At 45.1% G+C, this 22858-nt stretch overlaps 1 protein-coding gene across 5 annotated transcripts in view; it reads right to left on the minus strand.

Moving 5' to 3' along the window:
• The window catches only part of PCNT (pericentrin), a 105337-nt gene that overhangs the window by 32762 nt on the left and 49717 nt on the right, over nt 1–22858 (minus strand). For 4 of the 5 annotated variants that reach the window (XM_073646761.1, XM_073646757.1, XM_073646760.1 and 1 more), the window contains 12 exons: nt 21699–21868; nt 20880–21094; nt 20605–20767; nt 18444–18650; nt 17395–17624; nt 17112–17225; nt 13422–13442; nt 12958–13194; nt 10734–10904; nt 9244–9396; nt 9031–9168; nt 852–1757 (listed from right to left, as the gene is read on the minus strand). In XM_073646761.1, the coding sequence (XP_073502862.1) occupies nt 852–1757; nt 9031–9168; nt 9244–9396; nt 10734–10904; nt 12958–13194; nt 13422–13442; nt 17112–17225; nt 17395–17624; nt 18444–18650; nt 20605–20767; nt 20880–21094; nt 21699–21868 (2725 nt within the window). The remainder of the gene's footprint in view (nt 1–851; nt 1758–9030; nt 9169–9243; nt 9397–10733; nt 10905–12957; nt 13195–13421; nt 13443–17111; nt 17226–17394; nt 17625–18443; nt 18651–20604; nt 20768–20879; nt 21095–21698; nt 21869–22858) is intronic. The other variant, XM_073646758.1, reaches the window with a different exon arrangement.

Raw genomic sequence — 22858 nt, forward strand, 5'->3', positions numbered from 1 at the left:
GCATCTGCGACTCTTCTTTTGATTAGCCAACCTTGTAGCGACAGTCATTGTGGTATCATGCACATGTGACATTGCGCCAGAAAAGCTAATCAAAAGAAGAGCCACAGATGCCAGGAGGTAGGAGGAGGTTCTCCGGGCTCCAATCCTGTGATCATACATTAAGGGGTTATCCAAAATGTATTATTTCGGTGTATGGGGCTAAGAACTAACAGGCAGGTAGTTGCCCACTACCTGCCTGTTTCGCATGGGGACCATCTTTGCCGGCTCAGCCGCCGATTCTCCTGCTCAATTTCACCCCTCTTCAACAGAGTAGCTCTTCCTCACCCCTCTTCAACAGAGTAGCTCTTCCTCACCCCTCTTCAACAGAGTAGCTCTTCCTCACCCCTCTTCAACAGAGTAGCTCTTCCTCATCCGGCCTGCTCCGTTGACAAGGCGTCACTGCTGCCATCATGCTGATTGACAGTCAGCTCCCCGCAGTTAGGCAGCAGGGAGCCGGTTGTCAATCAGCATGACATGGGCAGAGAAGAGGCTGCTATGACAACATGAGGTCAACCGCAGAATCGCTGGCAGCAGCAGTCTGCGACTGCTCTGAGCTGGCAAAAATCGCAGCCAGGGATGAACAGGCAGGAAGTTAGCAACTACTTGCATGTTCGTTCTTAGCCCCATAAGCAAAAATAATAAAAGTCCCGGATAACCCCTTTAATGACATGGCTGCACAAATCGATCCTGTGAATCAATTAACACCATGTCTACTCATGACTCAAGCAATAGAAATAAAATCAGTTCTACTAGAGTAGCAGCACAACAATATTCTATTGAAGAGAATTAGGAGGAAAATAAAAAGGGCTCACCAATTCAGGTACTGCTTTCAACTCCATGAATTCATCCTCCGTTTGTGTCTGTACCTCCTCAGTGAGGATCCTGGCCTTCTCTTCCCAATCGCTGTGAAGCTGCTTCAGATACTGTATCTCTCGCCTGTACTCTTCCTCTCGCTCCCTTTGTTCATCGGAACATTTTGATAATATATTTTTAAGGGAAATACTCTCTTCTTGCAGTTTTTGCAGGTCCATTTTGGTGGCTTCTAGAGACAGTGCGCTATGAGCCAATTGATTCTCATATTCTGTTCGATCGCCTTCATTTTGCTCTTGCATTGTCTGAACTATTAGTTCTTTGTCCATAAGGAAACCATCCTTTTCCCGTAACCTATCCTGCAGTTCTTGCAGCTGAGAGGAGAGGCTAGCAATTTGTTCTTCTCGCTCTGAAAAACGACTCCAGAGAAGCTCACTCTCCTCCTGCAGATTCCCATGTTGCACTTGCAGAGTCTCTAGCTGCCTGCAGGACTGCTGGACATTGTGCAAATTTCTTTCCAGGACCTCAATTTCAGTGATGTGCAGAGCATTTTTCTCTTCCAGTTCTTGCTGTAAAGCTTCCAGTGCAGTCCTATGTGTGTGTTCACAGTCCTCTCCCCCTACTTGGGTTGGGTTTCCTTCTCCTTGTAATTTTTTAGCTCCTTTTCTCAGTTCCAATTGTAGGTTCTCCACTTCTCCAAAGCCCAGCTGGTCCAAACTTTCTTGACTGTCACTGATTTCATGCCTGTTTGGACCCAACTGTTCCAGCTCTTTTTGCAATTTTTCAATCACTTCATGAAGCTGCTCAATTTCTTCTTCCTTGTCCTTGCGTAATCGGTCTAGGTCGCTGCGAAGAAGTTCAATAAGTGATCTTAATTCCTCCATTTCTGCAGATTGAGAACATGTTGCCTGAATTTGAGAAGAAATACAATTTTTACTTTCTTGAAGCCTAGATACACCACAATGGCAATTAAACATTACTGAAAGTTTATTAAATTGATACAGTCGGTCAATGGCCGCACATCAGAGAGCTTCAATATTCAATATAGGGAACACACAGATGCCTAAATAAGCCGACGGCGGGGCGTGGCCTAGCTCTTGATGTGAGAGGTCGGGTGGCAGTGCCTCTCCACCACCATTAGCTTCAATTATCCTGCACAGAGCCCGAACCAGCCAAATCCCTTATCAGGAACTGCTGTCTGAGGGTCCCGGGAGTCAGAGGCGAGCTTCTGCCAGACTCAGAGAGTCCAACATGGGCCGCAAAAGGCAGAAGGATGCCGGGGCCTGCAGCAGTGCCTCAGCCCAAGATGGCACAGAGACAGAGGAAGAGGCGGGAAGGAGGAACACAGCCTATGCACGGAGGCTGGAGGCTTCAGCACGGCTGCACAGGTATGCGAGGGGCATGAAGGCAGATGAAGAAGGAAGTGAAGGCAGTGAGAAGCATGGAGATGAGGAGGAAGATGTTGAGGAGCTGCCTGTGCCTGTGCTACATAATGAACAGCAGGAGGAGGGGGATGGTGACACTGTGCTGGCAGCTGAAAGTTCAGATGAGGCAGAGCCGACTCTGCGAGATGTATTCCAGGCTGTCTTATACTGCAAGACTGCTTTAACTGCTCTGACAAAGCAGGTGAACGGTCTGAAAGCCGACATGGGAGGCATTGAGGCTTCTATGCAGAAAGTTACAGCCAGATTGACTGAGGTGGAGGGCAGAGTTGGTGTAACAGAAGATCATTTAACCTCAGTGCAAAAGACGCAGCAACAGCACACTCAGAGGATCACGGTAGTGGCTAACAAAGACGATGACCTGGAAAACCGGTCACGCAGGAACAATTTGCGTATTGTGGGCATCCCTGAAAGAGCTGAGGGTGCTGACCCCACGACCTTTGTTGAAACCTGGCTGCTGGGAAAGTTTGGGTCTAATATCCTGTCGAGGGTGTTTGCTGTGGAGCGTGCCCATCGAGTGCCCATGAGACCCCCAGTGCCTGGAGAGGGCCCTAGTACGATGTTAGCCAGAATCCTGAACTGCAGAGACCGGGACACTATCTTACGTAAGGCCAGAAAATTGACAGATCTTACCCTGGAGGGCAAACGCATTGAAATATACCCGGATTACTCGGCTGAGGTGCAAAAGCTGCGGCTACAGTATGGTGAAGTGAAGAAACAGCTCCGCTCTTTGAATGTGAAATACTCTACAATTTATCCTGCCAAATTAAGAGTGGAAGCCTTTGGAAAGGTCAATTTTTTCCCGTCACCGGTAGAGGCCGCCTCGTGGTTGGAGCGGAACCAGAGCAAATTGAGAGAAGCTGAGGACTCGGCACGGTGAATGCACGACCCTGCTATCCTGACCACTGGACAGGGTTGTGGCTCTGCATTACTCTGCGAAACCGCAGAGGAGGGGGAGAAACCCCCGCTGGGATCTACGTTTTATAGTTTTATAGTTAATTTGTTTGATTAATGGTTCGGGACTATGCATACTATTGATTATGTGGTGGAGAGACTGCCAATGCTGGAGGAGGACACGGCGCATGTTGATATGCGGTATACTACGATGTTGCTCAGGTTCTTTGAGCTCCCACTCTCACGTTGGGAAGAGAGTGACAAGAGAAGGGTGGGGGGAGGGGGAGGGAGGGGGGGGGGTGGATGGGTTGGATTTGCGGGAAAATGGGGTTGCTTATGCTGTTTGACCTGGTATGCTGGGGAACAAAATGGAAAGATGTTACTTGATGATGGTGGATTGTTTTTTCTAATGCACAATGAGTAACCGTACGGTTCGGATTTTAAGTTGGAATGTACGTGGTATATCTGACAGGATTAAGAGGGCAGCAGTTCTGAATCACATCAGATCTTGTGATCCTATGATTGCGTGCTTACAGGAGACCCATCTCACTAGAGATACTAGGCACTGGCTATCGAGAGGGTGGATGTTAAAGACATATCATTCCACTTATTCCTCGTACTCCAGGGGGGTGTCAGTCCTAATACACAAAAACGCACATTATGAAGAGCTGGCAGTGCAAGTAGACAGTGAAGGGCAGTATGTATGGATTGCGTGCAGATTGTATGGACACAAAATGATTTTAGTGGCTTTATATATCCCTCCACCTTATTCTAAAAAGGAACTTCAAGCAGTAATGGACTTGACGGCCAGATGGGGGGAGGCTCCGATGTTGATTATGGGAGATGTTAACAACATCATGAATGATTACTGGGATAAAGTACATCCGGCAGGTATGGAAGCTGGACGGGATGGAATGACTGCATTTGGCACCTACGTGGGGGAGCTGGGGCTGGTGGATCTGTGGAGAGTACGAAATGAGGGTAAGAGGACCTTCTCGTGTCACTCGGCTACACACGGAACACTGTCAAGGATAGACCTGGCTTTTGGGGATACTGCTATGGATGGGATGGTTGGGGAGGTGGAATACCTACAGAGGACTCTATCGGATCATAGTCCTATGGTTGTCACGCTTCTAGTGGGATCTGCTCAGGGTCAGAGGGGAGGTTGGCGTCTTCACCCGACGTGGCTTAAAGTGGTGGATATGGGTGGCATAACCAAAGAACTAGAGCACTTCTTCCAAGTGAATGAAGGGAGTGCTGAGGCCACAGTGGTGTGGGAGGCTATGAAGGCATTTACGAGGGGACTCTTTATAAGTGAGATCTCACGGTGTAAGACCAAAACTAAATTGGCAGATCAACAAATAAAGGATGACTTGACAAGGGCAGAGGCAGACATGATTTTGGCGCCAGCGAGTGTAGCTCACAATAGACTAAAATTGGCACAGGAGGCAGTTAATAAACTGCACATGATGCAAGCTGAGAGGAAAAGGGCATTTCAGCAAGCCCAATTCTTTGAGGAAGGAGAGAGAGTGGGTCACTTGTTGGCGGTGATATCTGCGGCACAGAGGGAGTCTTCCAGGGTGTACAGGTTGAGAGACCAAACGGGGACGACTCTGACAGACACAAAGGACATATTGGAGGTCTTCAAGGAATATTACATGGCACTGTACAATTCAAGAGTACGGGACACGGAGGGGGCCGTAGAGGAATTTTTGGAAGGCATCTCACTGTAAATTGTCTGAGGAAGATAGGATGAGGTTGGATGAACCTGTGAGTGTGGAGGAGGTGGAATGTGCAATTCTGTCTATGCCCAATAACAAATCACCGGGTGCTGATGGTCTACCTGGAGAGGTGTACAGGGAGCTGGTGGAACTGCTAGCTCCAAAATTGAAATCTGTGTTTGATGAGGCTTTGGTGAAGGGGGTGTTACCGAGATCAATGGAGGAAGCGGTGATAGTGGTTCTGCCAAAGGAGGGGAAAGACCCCATGGATGCGGAGTCGTATAGGCCCATATCGTTGTTGACAGCGGATGTCAAAGTACTCGCTAAGATCCTGGCCACCCGGCTCACCGGGGTTGCGCATACTGTTATTCACGAGGACCAGTCGGGCTTTATGCCCAACCGCTCCACGGCTGTTAACTTGAGAAGATTATTTCTTAATATGCAGCTGCCTGCTGATAATGGTGGCGGGAGAATAGTGATGTCATTGGACGCTAGGAAAGCATTTGATAGCGTGGAATGGAAATATTTATGGAAAATCATGGAAATAATGGGATTTGGCCCCGCATTCATGGCCTGGGTGAAGTTATTGTACTCATCCCCAAGGACGGTAGTTAAGGTGAATGGTGAACGGTCCGGGATGTTTGACTTACATAGGGGCACAAGGCAGGGGTGCCCGCTGTCCCCGCTATTGTTTGCGGTGGCAGTGGAGCCCCTGGCGGCCAAAATAAGAGCTGAGAGAGGAGTGGTCGGATTTAAATTTGGGAGGCTGGAAGAAAAAATATCACTGTATGCCGATGACATCCTGTTATTTCTGGAAAATGCAGGAGAGACATTGGGGTGCACGATGGATGTAATTAAACACTTTGGGAGCATTTCGGGACTGGAGATAAACTGGCACAAGTCTTATGTCATGGCTGTAGATAGACCAATAAAAGCGGAGGAGATAGATGAGAGGGGGAAGCAGCTCCAGCTGGTTTCACAATTTAAATACCTTGGGATATGGGTGGCGCTTCCATTGACACGATTCACGGATCTGAATTTAGTTCCTCTGCTAGAGAAATTTAAAAAGAAAATAGGGGCATGGTGCCAATTGGCTTTGACGGTGACTGGTAGAACTAACCTGATTAAGATGGTCCTTATGCCACAACTAATGTACGTTTTGCACAACTCACCGATATGGCTACCAAAAAAACGGTTTCAGGGTATTGATTCTATCTTCAGATCCTTGATATGGGGCAAGAGGCAGGCAAGGATTAAATTGGGAACGCTGCAAAATGGGAAGGAGGAGGGAGGATTGGCCGCACCCAATCCCTGGGTCTATTTCTTGGCAGTACAGGGCCAGCATGTCAGGGGATGGAGAGAACCCGATTGTGGAGGGGCAGCTTGCCGGGTGCTGGTACATGTGTCGGGGAGACGCCCACTGGTCCAGGCGTTAGAGGATGGTACCTTTAAGAAATTGGGAGCAATATATCCTACCTTAGGCTTGACTCAGAAGGTATGGGACACTATTAAAAAGATCAGGGGGGTGGACGGGCTGACTAAGTACTCACCGGTGTTGGGCAATGAACATCTGCCGGAACTTAATAAGCTGTGTCAAATGGGCAATTGGAAGGCGCAAGGAGTGAGATATGTGTGCCAGCTGCAGAGTGGAACGGACCTGAAGACCTTTGAGAAATTGAGAGAAGAATTTGATTTGCCTTTGGTGTGGGGATTTCAATACTATAGGCTTCGACATGCTTGGAGGGCACAGAGTGGATTGGGAGCCATGACGGTTCAGGGTGATATTGTACTAGACTCTGTATGTATGAAGGGAGGGACGAGGGGAGTCATATCGAGCCTATATCATGACCTACTGCACTCCTATCTGGGGGGAAATCACTTCATTGCAAAGAGTAAATGGGAAAGGGAGGTGGGTACCCTCACAACAGAACAATGGGAGGCAATTCTAGAATATGTCCCGAAGATCTCTCTAAGCGAGCAGGCACGGATCTCCCAATTATACATAATACATAGGACATACAAAACACCGCTGCGCCTGTACAAGGCGGGCTTGAGGGGAGATTCCAATTGCCCTAGATGTGGCACGGACCAGGCCGGACTGCTACACATGCTATGGTCATGCCCGCGGCTAGTGGCTTATTGGTTGGTCGTTGTTAACAAAATTGAGAGGGCTTATACATGTACAATTGACAGAAACCCGGTGCTGTGTGTTTTGGGGGAGGTGGATGGAATACCTGTCTCAGAACATTACAAAGTGGCGATAGCGCGATTGCTATATGTGGCACGCAAACTAATAGCACGAAAATGGACAGATTCGGAACCCCCCACTAGGAGGGAATTTATTGCTCAGACACGTACGGTAATGCATTTAGAGGAAAGCATTTACAGGCGGAGGCATGGAGAGAGAACTTTTGGGAAAATATGGTCCGCATGGATGGCGGTAATATGATTGTCAATGTTCCCAGGTATGCCCGGCATAAGGAGTATTGGCGGGAGGGGGGAGGGGGGAGAGGGTTTTGACTGTATTACTACACGTTATGTGAATTGTTATATGTATATTGATAACTGTTTGCTGTAAATTTTTGAAACCTAAATAAAAATAATTGGTTTAAAAAAAAAATAAGCCGACGGCCATACTAAGAAAAAATGAAGTTATTAGAGGATCAAATGCATAAAAGCGGTGAAGAGAAGGCATCATTGTATGTACATGACACTCTGCTGTACCTGGGAGACCTAAAAGGGACATTGGACTGTTATGGAAGTGGTAGATGATTTAGGTCGACATTCTGGCCTTGGAATAAAATTGGGAAATCTCATATCTTTGAGAAGTGTCATTTACAGAGAGGAATTTTTCAAGACACGAGGGGGGAATATTTTTGACCTCGGCAAACACAAACATAAAAAAAAAAAAAGTCTTTATTCAGTTAAATGTATCACTTAATTAACAAGATAAATAGGTAAAAAAAAAGTCAAAAAATGGAAGTCTTTGCCCCTCTCACTTCTAGGCAGAAAAAAAACTTAAAATTATTTTCTTCCACAACAACTTTTTGTTTTCCAAAACAGAAAAATGTGGTGGTGAATAAAAAGAAATGTGTCAAGACAATTAGCAGGAGATGATGGGGGGAGCATTTATGGAAATGATGAAGGGCACAGCTAGCTCAGAAATGGACTGAATGCAATGAACAGAGGAGGGTGGTGGAACGCTTATTTTGCAGCACTGTAGGATAAAGGAAATAAATTGAAGTAATAAAAAAGGCATATTGGAGGTCATTAAGAGATAATAAGGGGATCGTCCAGTATTGGGTAATCCTTGTAAATGGAAAACTATTGAAACAGAAGATGTATGATCCACTAGCAGCATTGCTCAACATGGAGGGACATTAGATTTCTAAAACTTTTTAGGGCAAATTCATTAGTTTTAATTAAAATTCTGGTGTAAAACAGTCTGGCGTTTCCAAAAAGGCCTTCCTTAAGATCGACAGCAAGGACTAGTGCCATAGTTGCAGCGCTGATCCAAACTATGCATTCTCCAATGATACAGCAGTATCGGAGGAGCGCAGGGACACTAAAGGTAGCTGGATCGTGTTCTCCAGCAATCCGGTAAGTTTTCGTTCAATGCTTACAGTGCTATATTGAAAAGAGCTTGTAAGCACTGCACATGCCCAGTCACACTGCCAGACTACATAGATTATTGGCAACGTAGACCACAAGCATTAAACATAAAAAAAAGTTTGAATCTGGTGAGGATTTTTTAATAAGATTTCAACTGCAAAGTTCATTTGCTTTTGTTGTTTGTTTGGTTTTTTTTTTAGAACGAACAAAGAGTGGGGGGGTTTATATGGGAATTTGTGTTTGTTTATGTTGTATTTGGATAAAATAAAATAAAAATCTTATCGGATTTAAAAAAAAAAGTTCATTTGTTTTTACAAGCACTTTGCAATTTTAACTATTATTGATTAGCCCTTTAAAAGAGTGTGGCATGTCAAACGCCAGCGCATTCTTCACCAAGACTGGCGTATGAAGCATCGATCTTGATGAACAGGGAACTTTCAGTTAACGTTTAAGTTTCTAAATAAAATGTATAATATGATAAATATGCCGCCGGTATACAATGTAGCACTCACCTCTTGTTGCAATCGTAAGATTTGCTCATTCAAATGGTCAATTTCTTGATTCTTCTCCTGAAGCAGTGCCTGAGGAAGCTGCAAGGTAGAGCTAGCACCATCTTCACACTTTCTGGAGCGCATGGAAGACACTTCATCCTGTTACACCAAATACAGATAGTTACACCTAAAAACAGTAAAATACATCATTTGTACTGCTGACTATAGGCTTGCCTTTAACCGCAAATACTCCTCCTGGGCCTGCTGCACCGCTCGCTCATACTGTTTACGCTGGACGTCAAGCTGCATGTTAAGTTGGAAGACTTCCTCGGTTTTATTCATCAATTCTTCTCTAAATTGTTCCAGCTGCTCAACCAAACTCTCAGCCTGAATAGAAAGTACAAGTGGTAATAAGTTTATAAGGAAGAGGCAATACAATCCTGTTAGCAATGTTTAGTATAATTTCTCAGAAGACCAGTTCTGTCTAACAGGGTGAAGTAGTAAGACCACGTAGAACATACATGTCAAACTCCGGCCCGTTCTAGCCCACCGGGGGGTTATATTTGGCCTGTGACACCGGAAACACCTCCCCTATGTGGGGCCATTATTCTATATAGAGGACTATGGGGGGGGGGGCATTCTGTATGGAGGACTATGGGGGGGGGGGCATTCTGTATGGAGGACTATGGGGGGGGGGGCATTCTGTATGGAGGACTATGGGGGGGGGGCATTCTGTATGGAGGACTATGGGGGGGGGGGCCATTCTGTATGGAGGACTATGGGGGGGGGGGCCATTCTGTATGGAGGACTATGGGGGGGCCATTCTGTATGGAGGACTAGGGGTGGGGCCATTCTGTATGGAGGACTATGGGGGGGGGCATTCTGTATGGAGGACTATGGGGGGGGCCATTCTGTATGGAGGACTATAGGGGGGGGCATTATTCTGCATGGAAGACTAGGGGGGGGGGGGGGGGGGGCATTATTCTATATACTTGTTGGCCTGCGACTTTGTCCAAGTTTTTCATTTTGGCCCTCTGTGTTTAAACAAGTTGTCCACTACTTTTACATAGGATAGGGCATCCATGTCTAATAAGCCGGGATCCCGCACCTGGCACCCCCACAAGTCAGCTGTTATTGGTGCCGGCGGCTGCTGGCCGGAAGTGCTTACTTGTGGAGCTTGGCAGTCTAGTTGTAGTGGCCGCTGTGGGGTACTGCACATCCGCCTCCCATTGGACTGCCAAGCTCCTCAAGTAAGCACTTCTGGCTGGCGGCCGCCACCGGCACCGATAACAGCTGATCAGTGGGGGTGCCGGGTGCGGGACCCCGACTGATTAGACATTAATGCCCTAACCTATGGATGGGGCATCAACGTAAAAGTAGAGAACTTCTTTAAAATTTGAAATCCCTGATGTAGAACTACAAAAAGCCATGCATCAGCCACCGGCTGTAATGTCCCAGCCAGGTATCTTTGACTCAAACACTGCGGCATTACAGAGTAAAACATACTTTAATAGCTGTAGGTAGTCACTGTCAGGGGGCAGCTAGAAGACTCCGGGGACCCGCCTGTAAGACTAGTCTGTAGTACAGTCTAGCAGTTTTACTCTGACATGCTGCAGTGTTTGAGTCAAACATACATGGCTGGGATACTACAGCCCGTGGCTGATACATGCTGCCCTCGGTTTTGGCATCAGCTGTCAGGTGCCTTTTAAAATTAGAGAAAGTACCTCCTTCTCCTTTCTTTGCAGGGCCTCCCGCTCCGCCTGAAGCTCTTGTTTTAGGAAAAGGTTAGGCTCCCCTTCCACAGGTACTCTATGACGGGCTTCATCAAGCTTGGTTTGAAGGGCAGAGATCTGTAGCACATTACTAAACTGCTGCTGTTGTAATGCTTCCTTGTCCTTAATTGTGAAGAGAAATTACTCATTAAAGTATTTCCATAGCCAAAGAGCAAAAAAAAAAAAAATCAAACTATTCCTTTGCCATTATCAGAACACCGTTTTTGTCAATATTCAAGCTTTTAGCAAGTGGCATGAGGGCTGCAGAAATGATAAAAGACACATCTATAAACCAAAAGAGCAAATGTCCATATTAAACGAGTTTTCCAGGCTACTGTAAAAGTCTCCCAAGACGTGGGCTGAGAATATTCTGCAGAACGATCTGACCAGTTACTTATTGATCCTTGCTGCTCCAACTACCCAACAACCAGAAGTCTCACACTAAGGCTGTGTGCCCATGATGCGTTTTTTAAGCGGCAGAAACGCTTAAAAAACGCTTGGTAGAAGGCCTGCCATGTTCCCCAATGATAATCTGCATGTGCTGTGCACAAGCTGCGGAAATTTCCGCTGCGGATTATCATTGCGGAAAAAAAAGCAGCACTACCAATTATTTTGCGGAAACGCTGCGTTTTCGTCGCCATTGACTTACATTGGAACGCATGGATTACGCATCACTGGATCTGTATATGCGGATTACATGCGTTTCAATGTGCGAATGGTACCCGGGTCTGGAGAAGAGGAGACTCTCATCCGGACCCAGGTGCCATAGAACCTGTAAAAAAAAAAATAATAAAAAATAATAAAATAAAAAATAAATATTATACTTACCTTCTGATGGCCCCCGGTGTCTTTGTCCTGGCTTGCCGGCAGATTGCGGTGGACTCAAGGACCTGCCATGACGTCATTTAGTCATGTGACGCTGACGTCGGCAGGTCCTTTCAGTATACCACGAGCTGCCAGCAAGCAGAGACGCATCAGATGAAGACTCCGGGGGCCATCAGATGGTAAGTATAGATTTTTTTTTTATTTTTTACCATTCTTTTACGGTCACACTATATAAATCCATGCCGGTTGCATGGATTTATATTGTGTGACCAAGTTGTCAAGCACTTTCCAAGTGATGCTAAAGAACTTGGAAAGCGCTTGTCAACCCGCATGCGGAAATGCAAGTGAAGAACGCTTCACATCCGCTTGTCCCAGGCAGGAAAAACGCATGTACAATCCGCATGTACAATCCGCATGTACAATCCGCATGAGTTTTTTCTGCCAGGGAGATGTAGAAACGCTCAGGAAAAATCCAGAGCATTTCTGCATCGTGGGCACATACCCTAAGGCGGCGGCCCCACTATCAGTATTTGGTCAGTATTTTTTCTCAGGAGTGGGTGATAAATGCAGAATTGGTGACTTGTTTCTATTATACCTTTTCTCTGATTGTTCCTCACCTGGTTTTATCTCCCACTCATGAGAAAAAATACTGACCGAATACTTATAGTGGGGCCGTGGCCTAAAGCAGAGAGACTGCAGCATCATCCTTCTACTCTTATTCATCAGGTAACAGTTACAAAGAGCCTGAATACATGGAAGGCAGAATTACATGCTGATAGAAGTGTGGAAGACATTACAAAATATGAATAACCCCCCCATATATTAGGAGGTTCTTAAAGGGGGTTGTGTCATCTTAAACGGGTAAAATTGTAAAGTGCTTGCAAAAACAAGCAATTTTGCAGTTCACACTTTATTAAAAATACTTTTAAAATGGGTAAGCTCTATGGTTTACTGCTTGCAGCCTAGCTTAATAGCCATCTCTGCAGTCTATCAGAGATGGCCGGTTTCCTAGGAAAGAAACGCAGCACTCTTTGAAACAGAGCTTGCAATAGCTGATCTGGACAGCTTCAGTGCAATTACGCTCCGCTGATGCTCCAGAGATAAAGTGATCTCTGATTGCAGAATAGGAGAGCATGCAGTGCAGGCTAGCAGCGCAACCATGCAGCCGTAGGATCCCACCACCTCACCCCCGTTCCTGCAAAGCAGGAAACCTGGAGGCCGAAGAATTGCGCTCACATGTTTAGTATAATGATACAACCTTTAAGCATAAGGGCTAATTGATAGCTTGCAGATTTTATTTTAGACAGAAGAAACAGACTTCAGGTAGGGAAAAGTGTGAACACTGCCTTACCTGCATCACTTCCTTCTCTATCTTCTGCATTTTTTGCAATTCTGCTTCCAGTTGGCTAACCTTCTTGGCTGCATCAGCATTACTCAGGACCGCCTGCTCCAGCTCTTGTATTCGGACCATCATCTTATCTATTTCTTCATTTCTTTCTGTAATCTGCTCCTCCAAATGTTCTCTTCCTTGAAGCAGAAGTTTGCAGTTGTCCGCTTTCTCTTTCACGCGAGCCTCCAAAGTTTCAATCTGTAGAAGACATTTGTGGCAGATCTATTCGTTTAGGGACAGTGCGAAGAACTTAACTAAAGCAATTAAAACAGGGAATGCCATGCAGGACCATCATGGTAAAGCAAACATGAAGTGTATCTACTACTGAGCGCAATCATGCAGGAAAATTACTGTAAGCATGGGAGAACATATGGAACAATTAGTCGTTACGCAAGAACTTTAGATGTTGACATGACCAACCATACCTGGGCACCCCAGTCATGGAGCTGTATCATAACACAAAAGGAGGAGAGAAAAAACAAAAAACACTATATTAACATTTAAATGGTTAAGTGACTAGATTGTGTCACCAGCATCACAACAAAGCCACAAAAAGAGTACAAAAAACCCCCCACACATCTGAACGGCAACCTCTTATAAGATTATTCCCATCCCCATAGATGGATATTGTCGATAGTGCTTGTAAAAAAGAGGACTTTTCCAATTTTATTGTTAACTAAAATTTGCAGCCATTCTTGAGATATTAACACTTTTCTTATGATCACAGCTTGTAGCCTAAGAGTCCGACCAATGCGGCTGTCTAGCCTTTAAGCACTGCACTAAAGCTGGCCGGGATTAGGGGGTAACAGAGCTTACAACATAAATGTATAAGAGCTTGTAAGCACTGCTCCAACTGTAAAAGAGCTTGTAAGCACTGCTCCAACTGTAAAAGAGCTTGTAAGCACTGCTCCAACTGTAAAAGAGCTTGTAAGCACTGCTCCAACTGTAAAAGAGCTTGTAAGCACTGCTCCAACTGTAAAAGAGCTTGTAAGCACTGCTCCAACTGTAAAAGAGCTTGTAAGCACTGCTCCAACTGTAAAAGAGCTTGTAAGCACTGCTCCAACTGTAAAAGAGCTTGTAAGCACTGCTCCAACTGTAAAAGAGCTTGTAAGCACTGCTCCAACTGTAAAAGAGCTTGTAAGCACTGCTCCAACTGTAAAAGAGCTTGTAAGCACTGCTCCAACTGTAAAAGAGCTTGTAAGCACTGCTCCAACTGTAAAAGAGCTTGTAAGCACTGCTCCAACTGTAAAAGAGCTTGTAAGCACTGCTCCAACTGTAAAAGAGCTTGTAAGCACTGCTCCAACTGTAAAAGAGCTTGTAAGCACTGCTCCAACTGTAAAAGAGCTTGTAAGCACTGCTCCAACTGTAAAAGCTTGTAAGCACTGCTCCAACTGTAAAAGAGCTTGTAAGCACTGCTCCAACTGTAAAAGAGCTTGTAAGCACTGCTCCAACTGTAAAAGAGCTTGTAAGCACTGCTCCAACTGTAAAAGAGCTTGTAAGCACTGCTCCAACTGTAAAAGAGCTTGTAAGCACTGCTCCAACTGTAAAAGAGCTTGTAAGCACTGCTCCAACTGTAAAAGAGCTTGTAAGCACTGCTCCAACTGTAAAAGAGCTTGTAAGCACTGCTCCAACTGTAAAAGAGCTTGTAAGCACTGCTCCAACTGTAAAAGAGCTTGTAAGCACTGCTCCAACTGTAAAAGAGCTTGTAAGCACTGCTCCAACTGTAAAAGAGCTTGTAAGCACTGCTCCAGCTGTAAAAGAGCTTGTAAGCACTGCTCCAGCTGTAAAAGAGCTTGTAAGCACTGCTCCAAATGTAAAAGAGCTTGTAAGCACTGCTCCAAATGTAAAAGAGCTTGTAAGCACTGCTCCAAATGTAAAAGAGCTTGTAAGCACTGCTCCAAATGTAAAAGAGCTTGTAAGCACTGCTCCAAATGTAAAAGAGCTTGTAAGCACTGCTCCAAATGTAAAAGAGCTTGTAAGCACTGCTCCAAATATAAAAGCTTGTAAGCACTGCTCCAAATATAAAAGCTTGTAAGCACTGCTCCAACTATAAAAGAGCTTGTAAGCACTGCTCCAACTGTAAAAGAGCTTGTAAGCACTGCTCCAACTGTAAAAGAGCTTGTAAGCACTGCTCCAACTGTAAAAGAGCTTGTAAGCACTGCTCCAACTGTAAAAGAGCTTGTAAGCACTGCTCCAACTGTAAAAGAGCTTGTAAGCACTGCTCCAACTGTAAAAGAGCTTGTAAGCACTGCTCCAACTGTAAAAGAGCTTGTAAGCACTGCTCCAACTGTAAAAGAGCTTGTAAGCACTGCTCCAACTGTAAAAGAGCTTGTAAGCACTGCTCCAACTGTAAAAGAGCTTGTAAGCACTGCTCCAACTGTAAAAGAGCTTGTAAGCACTGCTCCAACTGTAAAAGAGCTTGTAAGCACTGCTCCAACTGTAAAAGAGCTTGTAAGCACTGCTCCAACTGTAAAAGAGCTTGTAAGCACTGCTCCAACTGTAAAAGAGCTTGTAAGCACTGCTCCAACTGTAAAAGAGCTTGTAAGCACTGCTCCAACTGTAAAAGAGCTTGTAAGCACTGCTCCAACTGTAAAAGAGCTTGTAAGCACTGCTCCAACTGTAAAAGAGCTTGTAAGCACTGCTCCAACTGTAAAAGAGCTTGTAAGCACTGCTCCAACTGTAAAAGAGCTTGTAAGCACTGCTCCAACTGTAAAAGAGCTTGTAAGCACTGCTCCAACTGTAAAAGAGCTTGTAAGCACTGCTCCAACTGTAAAAGAGCTTGTAAGCACTGCTCCAACTGTAAAAGAGCTTGTAAGCACTGCTCCAACTGTAAAAGAGCTTGTAAGCACTGCTCCAACTGTAAAAGAGCTTGTAAGCACTGCTCCAACTGTAAAAGAGCTTGTAAGCACTGCTCCAACTGTAAAAGAGCTTGTAAGCACTGCTCCAACTGTAAAAGAGCTTGTAAGCACTGCTCCAACTGTAAAAGAGCTTGTAAGCACTGCTCCAACTGTAAAAGAGCTTGTAAGCACTGCTCCAACTGTAAAAGAGCTTGTAAGCACTGCTCCAACTGTAAAAGAGCTTGTAAGCACTGCTCCAACTGTAAAAGAGCTTGTAAGCACTGCTCCAACTGTAAAAGAGCTTGTAAGCACTGCTCCAACTGTAAAAGAGCTTGTAAGCACTGCTCCAACTGTAAAAGAGCTTGTAAGCACTGCTCCAACTGTAAAAGAGCTTGTAAGCACTGCTCCAACTGTAAAAGAGCTTGTAAGCACTGCTCCAACTGTAAAAGCTTGTAAGCACTGCTCCAGCTGTAAAAGAGCTTGTAAGCACTGCTCCAGCTGTAAAAGAGCTTGTAAGCACTGCTCCAAATGTAAAAGAGCTTGTAAGCACTGCTCCAAATGTAAAAGAGCTTGTAAGCACTGCTCCAAATGTAAAAGAGCTTGTAAGCACTGCTCCAAATATAAAAGAGCTTGTAAGCACTGCTCCAAATATAAAAGCTTGTAAGCACTGCTCCAAATATAAAAGCGCTTGTAAGCACTGCTCCAAATATAAAAGAGCTTGTAAGCACTGCTCCAAATATAAAAGAGCTTGTAAGCACTGCTCCAAATATAAAAGAGCTTGTAAGCACTGCTCCAAATATAAAAGAGCTTGTAAGCACTGCTCCAAATATAAAAGAGCTTGTAAGCACTGCTCCAAAATATAAAGAGCTTGTAAGTACTTCAGATGTTCTGCCATGTTGCAGCAGCTCTCAGGCTCCAAATGTGTTAATATCTCAAGAATGACTGAAATTTTTCACAAAAAGTAAATTGTATAATTCCTTGTATTTACAAGCACTATCCGACAACATCCATCTATCAAGATCGGAATAACCCTTTAAAATTTCTTCTCATCTTTATTCTTTTTAAATTTAAAAAAGAATAGTGTCACATCTTTTGAAGACTAACAAAGTATGATTATATATAACAACTAAAACATAATAAATTGCACCAAATCTTGCTAATGCCCTTGTGGCGGAGCCTTTACCAGACATATGGGATAAAAAAAAAAACAACCAAACCATGCAATCTGGTGAGTTCCTGTTGAATCACATGCTAACCATTTGTGCGCCTGGTACTCACTCCATGTGCTTTGCAGTCTCCGTGACTCTTTAATGCCTGCTTCAGCTGCTCCTCCAGCTTCTGAATCTCTTGCTGGAACTCATCCCTCTCGTGCTCTCGCTCCATAGCTTGCTCCTGAAAGGATGCACAACATATGAATAAGACTAACAGCAGAATTCTCTAATTATTGATACACATTACAGTTTAGCCAGTAAATGATATTTTCCAGCAATCTATTGGTCTGACAATTAGTTGCATGACATCCATCATCAGAGGACACAAGGATTGTGGGGGTATCTCTTACATCCATGAACTGCCTTTGACTCTTCAGTTGTTTCTCTAGAGACTGGATTTGCTGTTGTAGGTCAGTCATTGCATTGGTTTTCCTCATCAGCTCCTGGCTACGAGACATTTGCTCTTCCAGTTCCATTTCCAACATTTTCATCTGGGAAATCAAGTTGGAGCGGTCCTGCTTTGCCTGACAGTGCAACTCTAGCTCTTCTTTCAACAACCGCTCGGTTTCTTTCAGGAGCTCTGGAAGAGAAAACTAATTACATCTCTCATTAAGGGTGCAGGGGAAATCACTGCACTTGTAGTTTCCTTCCTTACATATTGCATATCTTTAATATGATTTTAAATGCACTATGTCCACCCTACCCCATCACCCGTCCATATATCTGTTAAACAATGAGCAACAAGATGGAAATGATTTTTTTTCACTTTAAAGGGTGTTTTTCCAACTTTGACAACCCCTCAAATACCATATCCCCTCCTAGCCCCCCAAAAAAGCCTATATCTCCCTACTTTACCAACACCATTCCAGCAATGTTGAATCTCCCAAGGCTCATGTGACATCACTGGCTACTAATGAGCTGCTGTGAATTCATTTCCTTCGGAGAACCTTGGACATCTGGGGAAGGTGTGAGCACTGCAGCCCATTGACAACCGATGATTGGCAGCAGGGCTCACGTGACACTGTCACACAGACCTTGGGAGACCTGGCGCCAACAATTGCTGGAAAGGCGCCAGTACAGGAAGAGAGTATGGGGATTTTTATTTTACACTTGAGAATAAAGTATTTAAGAAGGGGCTGAGTAGTAGACAACCCTGAACAATAATTACTATATTGTCTATGATTTGAGTACAAATTTTACTGCCAGAGTATAAATTACATACTATAATTTAAAACAGTTAACCCAATATTATTTTTACCTATTGAAATTGTCCATGTGTGATATAGATCTATTTTAACACCAAGTAAATCATTCACAAGTTGACTAGTTTCCCGTTAAGCAAGAGCAGTTACTAATGTTTCTTTCAAACCCATATACTTTATTATTCCAAGACTCTCACCAGCGTCAATGTCACTGCCAGACAAGACCTCCTGCAGTCTCTGCAGCACTTCCTTTTCCTTTCCAGATACACAGGGTTCTTGTGTCAGAATCTTCACCTGCTCACGTGATTTTTCTAGTTCAACTACGAGTCGGTGCTCTGAACTCTCCTTTGACACCAGAGCCTCCTCTAATGAAGCCTTCTCAAGGGCAAAACCATCAATAAGACCTGTATCACACGATAAGACAACTTTATCTCCATTTCATTAGTACATTAAGGAAAAAAGAGTTCAAGAACAACAACACAACTTTGTTAGCACTCACTTTTATCATATTAGTTCTCTAAACACCCCCTTAAACTGATATCGTTGAGTTTGGCTAACTTTATCAGCCAAAACTCTAATGTGTATGGAGGCCGCTCGACTTTGACAAATTAACTTGGGTGGAGCGATTGATCTACTCTGATGAATTTCAGCGGGTTGATTCTTTTTTCCCCCTCTGTGAGAAGGAGTTACTAATGCCAGCACATATGTAGAAATAAGCTGAGCCAATTATATTGTTACCATGTAGGACTATTAACAAGCTATAAAAACCTTAACCGACGATGTAATAAAAACAGATCTGCCCTGATGCTCAATGTATCAGATGTAGTTCTTCCGTGCACGTATTTGAACTAGCTATTGAACCCGTTCTACGCCCGGGTGGCGAGCATTTTTATTGGTAAATGGTCTCCCATGCTGGTATGCGCAGCCGCCCTCCTGGTATTTGCATTGCTCCCATTCTGTCTCCACCATCATATCCCGGTATGCGTGGCACCCCCCAACCCCACACCCGGTATGCGTGGCATCCCTCACCCCCAATCCCGGTATGCGTGGCACCCCTCATGCTTATCCTGGTATGATTGGTACCCCTCATCCTGGTATGCATGGTGCCCCATATTCCTGTCCTGGTATGTATGGTACCCCTCATCCCTATTCTGGCATGCATGGCACCCCTCACCCAACAATCCTGGTATGCATGGTCCCCCTCACCCCCCAATCCTGGTATGCGTGGTCCCCTCACCCCCCAATCCTGGTATGCATGGAACCCCTCACCCCCCAATCCTGGTATGCATGGTACCCCTCACCCCCCAATCCTGGTATGCATGGTACCCCTCACCCCCCAATCCTGGTATGCGTGGTCCCCTCACCCCCCAATCCTGGTATGCGTGGAACCCCTCACCCCCCAATCCTGGTATGCATGGTACCCCTCACCCCCCAATCCTGGTATGCATGGTACCCCTCACCCCCCAATCCTGGTATGCATGGTCCCCTCACCCCCCAATCCTGGTATGTGTGGTCCCCTCACCCCCCAATCCTGGTATGCATGGTCCCCTCACACCCCAATCCTGGTATGCGTGGTACCCCTCACCCCCCCAATCCTGGTATGCATGATCCCCTCACTCACCAATCCAGGTATGCGTGGTCCCCTCACTCCCCAATCCTGGTATGTATGGCACCCCTCGCCCCCCAATCCTGGTATGTGTTGCCCCCCTCATCCCTTTCACACTGTACACACATGCAAAAAAAAAATCAACACTTATACTCACCTCTCTTCGCTGTGCTCCAGCGCTGCTGCGAACTGTTCTGCCGGGGGAGGAGCTGTCCGGCGCCATTTTGCTGAAGACACACTGCAAATGTGTCTTCAGTAAAATGGTGCCAGATAGCGCTATGCGCATGCGCCGATCCGATGCCTCACTCCTGCCCTGGTCTCTGGCGAAGAGAGGCGCCGCGACAACGCTCCTCCCGGTCAGGTAAGTATCTAAGTATGGCGCCGGAGATCGCGGTATGCGTTCAATGTCTACGCATACCGCGATCTCCAGCGCCATACACTCCTCTTACCTGTAACGGCTGGATGCCTGCTTCTGTCTGGAGCCAGACTGCGCGTCACGCATGCGCAGTCTATAAAGGCTTCAGACAGAGACATGCTTACAGCGTTATATTATAGATTTTACAATTTGATTTGGAACAGGCACAATATCTCAGAACGTCTCACAATATGTGGCGACGACATCTCTAGGAGTTTGCCGCCGTCAGAGGAGTCCGGTAGCGGCTCTCAGAACACACAGCGCTTGGCAAAGCCGAACATTCCCGTGTAGGAGTTATTGGCTGATGTGTACGGGGGCTGTTAGCCTGGCTTCATACCCTGGGATTTATGCAGCTCCAACTGCAGTTGGTTCTTTTCCTCCGTCTCCTTTGCCAACTCTTTCAGCAGGTCCTGATTCTGAATTACCACTTGGGCCATGTCCTGGTTCCGGCTTTTAAATTCGTCCTCAAAACATTTCTGCATTTCACGGGTCTGCTCTAACTGGAATATATTTTAATGGTAACATATCAAAATCATCAAAACGGTTCCCTCAATTAAATATTGTACAAATATACTACTTCTACATAACTTCCATAATGAAGGGATTACATACCTGAAGAGCAGAATCGGTAACCATGTCCAGAAGTCTCTCCACAGCAGAACGCAAACGATGGCCCATGCGAACGATTTTCTCCTCGTTCTCCAGACCGACTTCCAAACTACCGAGCACGCTGTCACACAGATACTCAGACAACTCATAGCCCTCATCAGAAGACATCAGACTGTGCTCCGTCATAGTCTCACAATCTGGGCTCAGGCGGTTTTTATCTGGAATATACAAGATTTCCCATAGTAAATATGCTTGTTTCTCATTAGCAGAAGAATAGTCTAGTACCATGTAGCACATTTATTGTGTTACAAGAAAAGTGAAAAAAGCAACTAAATACATTGGGTACATAATACATTTATACAAGTTACTGAATGCTAGAAACAATATACCCTCCTTAAAACTATCGTATGGCTAGAATACAGAAAGTTGATATTCTGTCACACAAAACGTAGCATTACAGAAGCAGCCCCACTCTGGAAGCAGCCCCACTCTGGAAGCAGCCCCACTCTGGAAGCAGCCCCACTCTGGAAGCAGCCCCACTCTGGAAGCAGCCCCACTCTGGAAGCAGCCCCACTCTGGAAGCAGCCCCACTCGCATCTAAATACCCCAATTAGGCCCATTGACAGTGACTTTGTGAGAACTCCTTTAAGCATGGTCTAGTAAGGGAGCTAGAAATTACACAAAATAGAACACCCTTTAAAATATGCCAACTCCAATTAGGTAAAAAAAAAGTAGTAAAATCTGAACATCCTCCAGAGCAGGAGTTTCTCTTCCAAGGTACATTGCAACTCAAGTGAACATATGAAGAAATGATAAGGCTACCTAATGATTTTGCCAAGCTGTCCATAGTTCTTTCATCATCGGTTTGAGACAAGCTGTTGTCCAAGCAGAGACCAATCTTTTTACTGATTAAATCCTCAGTCACCAGAGTGCTTTTAAGGACATCTGCAAAAATCTTAAGAAGACGCTGGCAGGAATCTTGTAGCTTCCTCCTAGTAGGTGCACAAAATTAAATGGTTATTGAGAACATTGACAAACGCATTTAATGGGGTTTAAACACTTCAAAACGGGAGCCCGTGAGAAACCTTCTCTTCGAAGTAGGGAGACCGTCAGAGACTGCTTATATAAAAATTAAACTAAATTTGTCATAACTGTAGAAGAAACATGACATGGACGGCACATCCAAAAATCATATAATTGGTCTAAAAATTTACAAAACTGAACATCAGGTTCCTAGTTTAACATTAAACTAAATGACTTAATACTCACTTCTGTGCCCCAGTCTCGGAGCTGCTTGATGGCAAGTGTCAAACTGAACACATTCACTATTATCTCCATATATTTTAACATTTTTCATTCAATATCTACAAATATACATAGATACATACGGCACCTCATTTATTAACTGTTTTCCACATCAACCAGCAGAATGCAGCTTTTTTTTTAAGCCTCTAGAAAAATACAAGCTGAGCTCAGATTTTCAAGGCTATCAAGAACAGTTTTATTAATTTTGCTTAAATAAGGTTATTCTATGACATCCAGAAGCTATTACTCCAGTATTGGAGATCAATGGCACCGATGATTAGTGATGATCGAGCGTGCTCGGTTAACCCTTTCACCAAGCACGCTCGGGTGCTGCCCAAGTATTTTTCGGCGTGCTTGACAACTATGTTCGAGCTGCCGCGGCTGCATGTGTCGTGGCTGTCTAACAAACAGGCAATCCCTGCATGTGTCGCAGCTGTCTAACAGCCGCAATACATGCAGCTGCGGCGGCTTGAACATAGTTGTCGAGCACGCCGAAAATACTCGGGCAGCACCCGAACGTGCTCGGTGATCGGGTTAATGGAGCAAGCACGATCATCACTACTGATGACGTTATAAACCATACAATCACCCAGATTCATGCACGATCAGCAGGTATTGGTCAGGTGTAGAATACCTACCGATCATGCACGTCTCTCGGCCAGAATGCGCAGGTTTAT

Source organism: Phyllobates terribilis, unplaced genomic scaffold (genome assembly GCF_046119375.1).
Source record: "Phyllobates terribilis strain yellow unplaced genomic scaffold, ASM4611937v1 Scaffold_9__5_contigs__length_417890890, whole genome shotgun sequence".
In the NCBI taxonomy this organism is placed as follows: Eukaryota; Metazoa; Chordata; class Amphibia; order Anura; family Dendrobatidae; genus Phyllobates; species Phyllobates terribilis.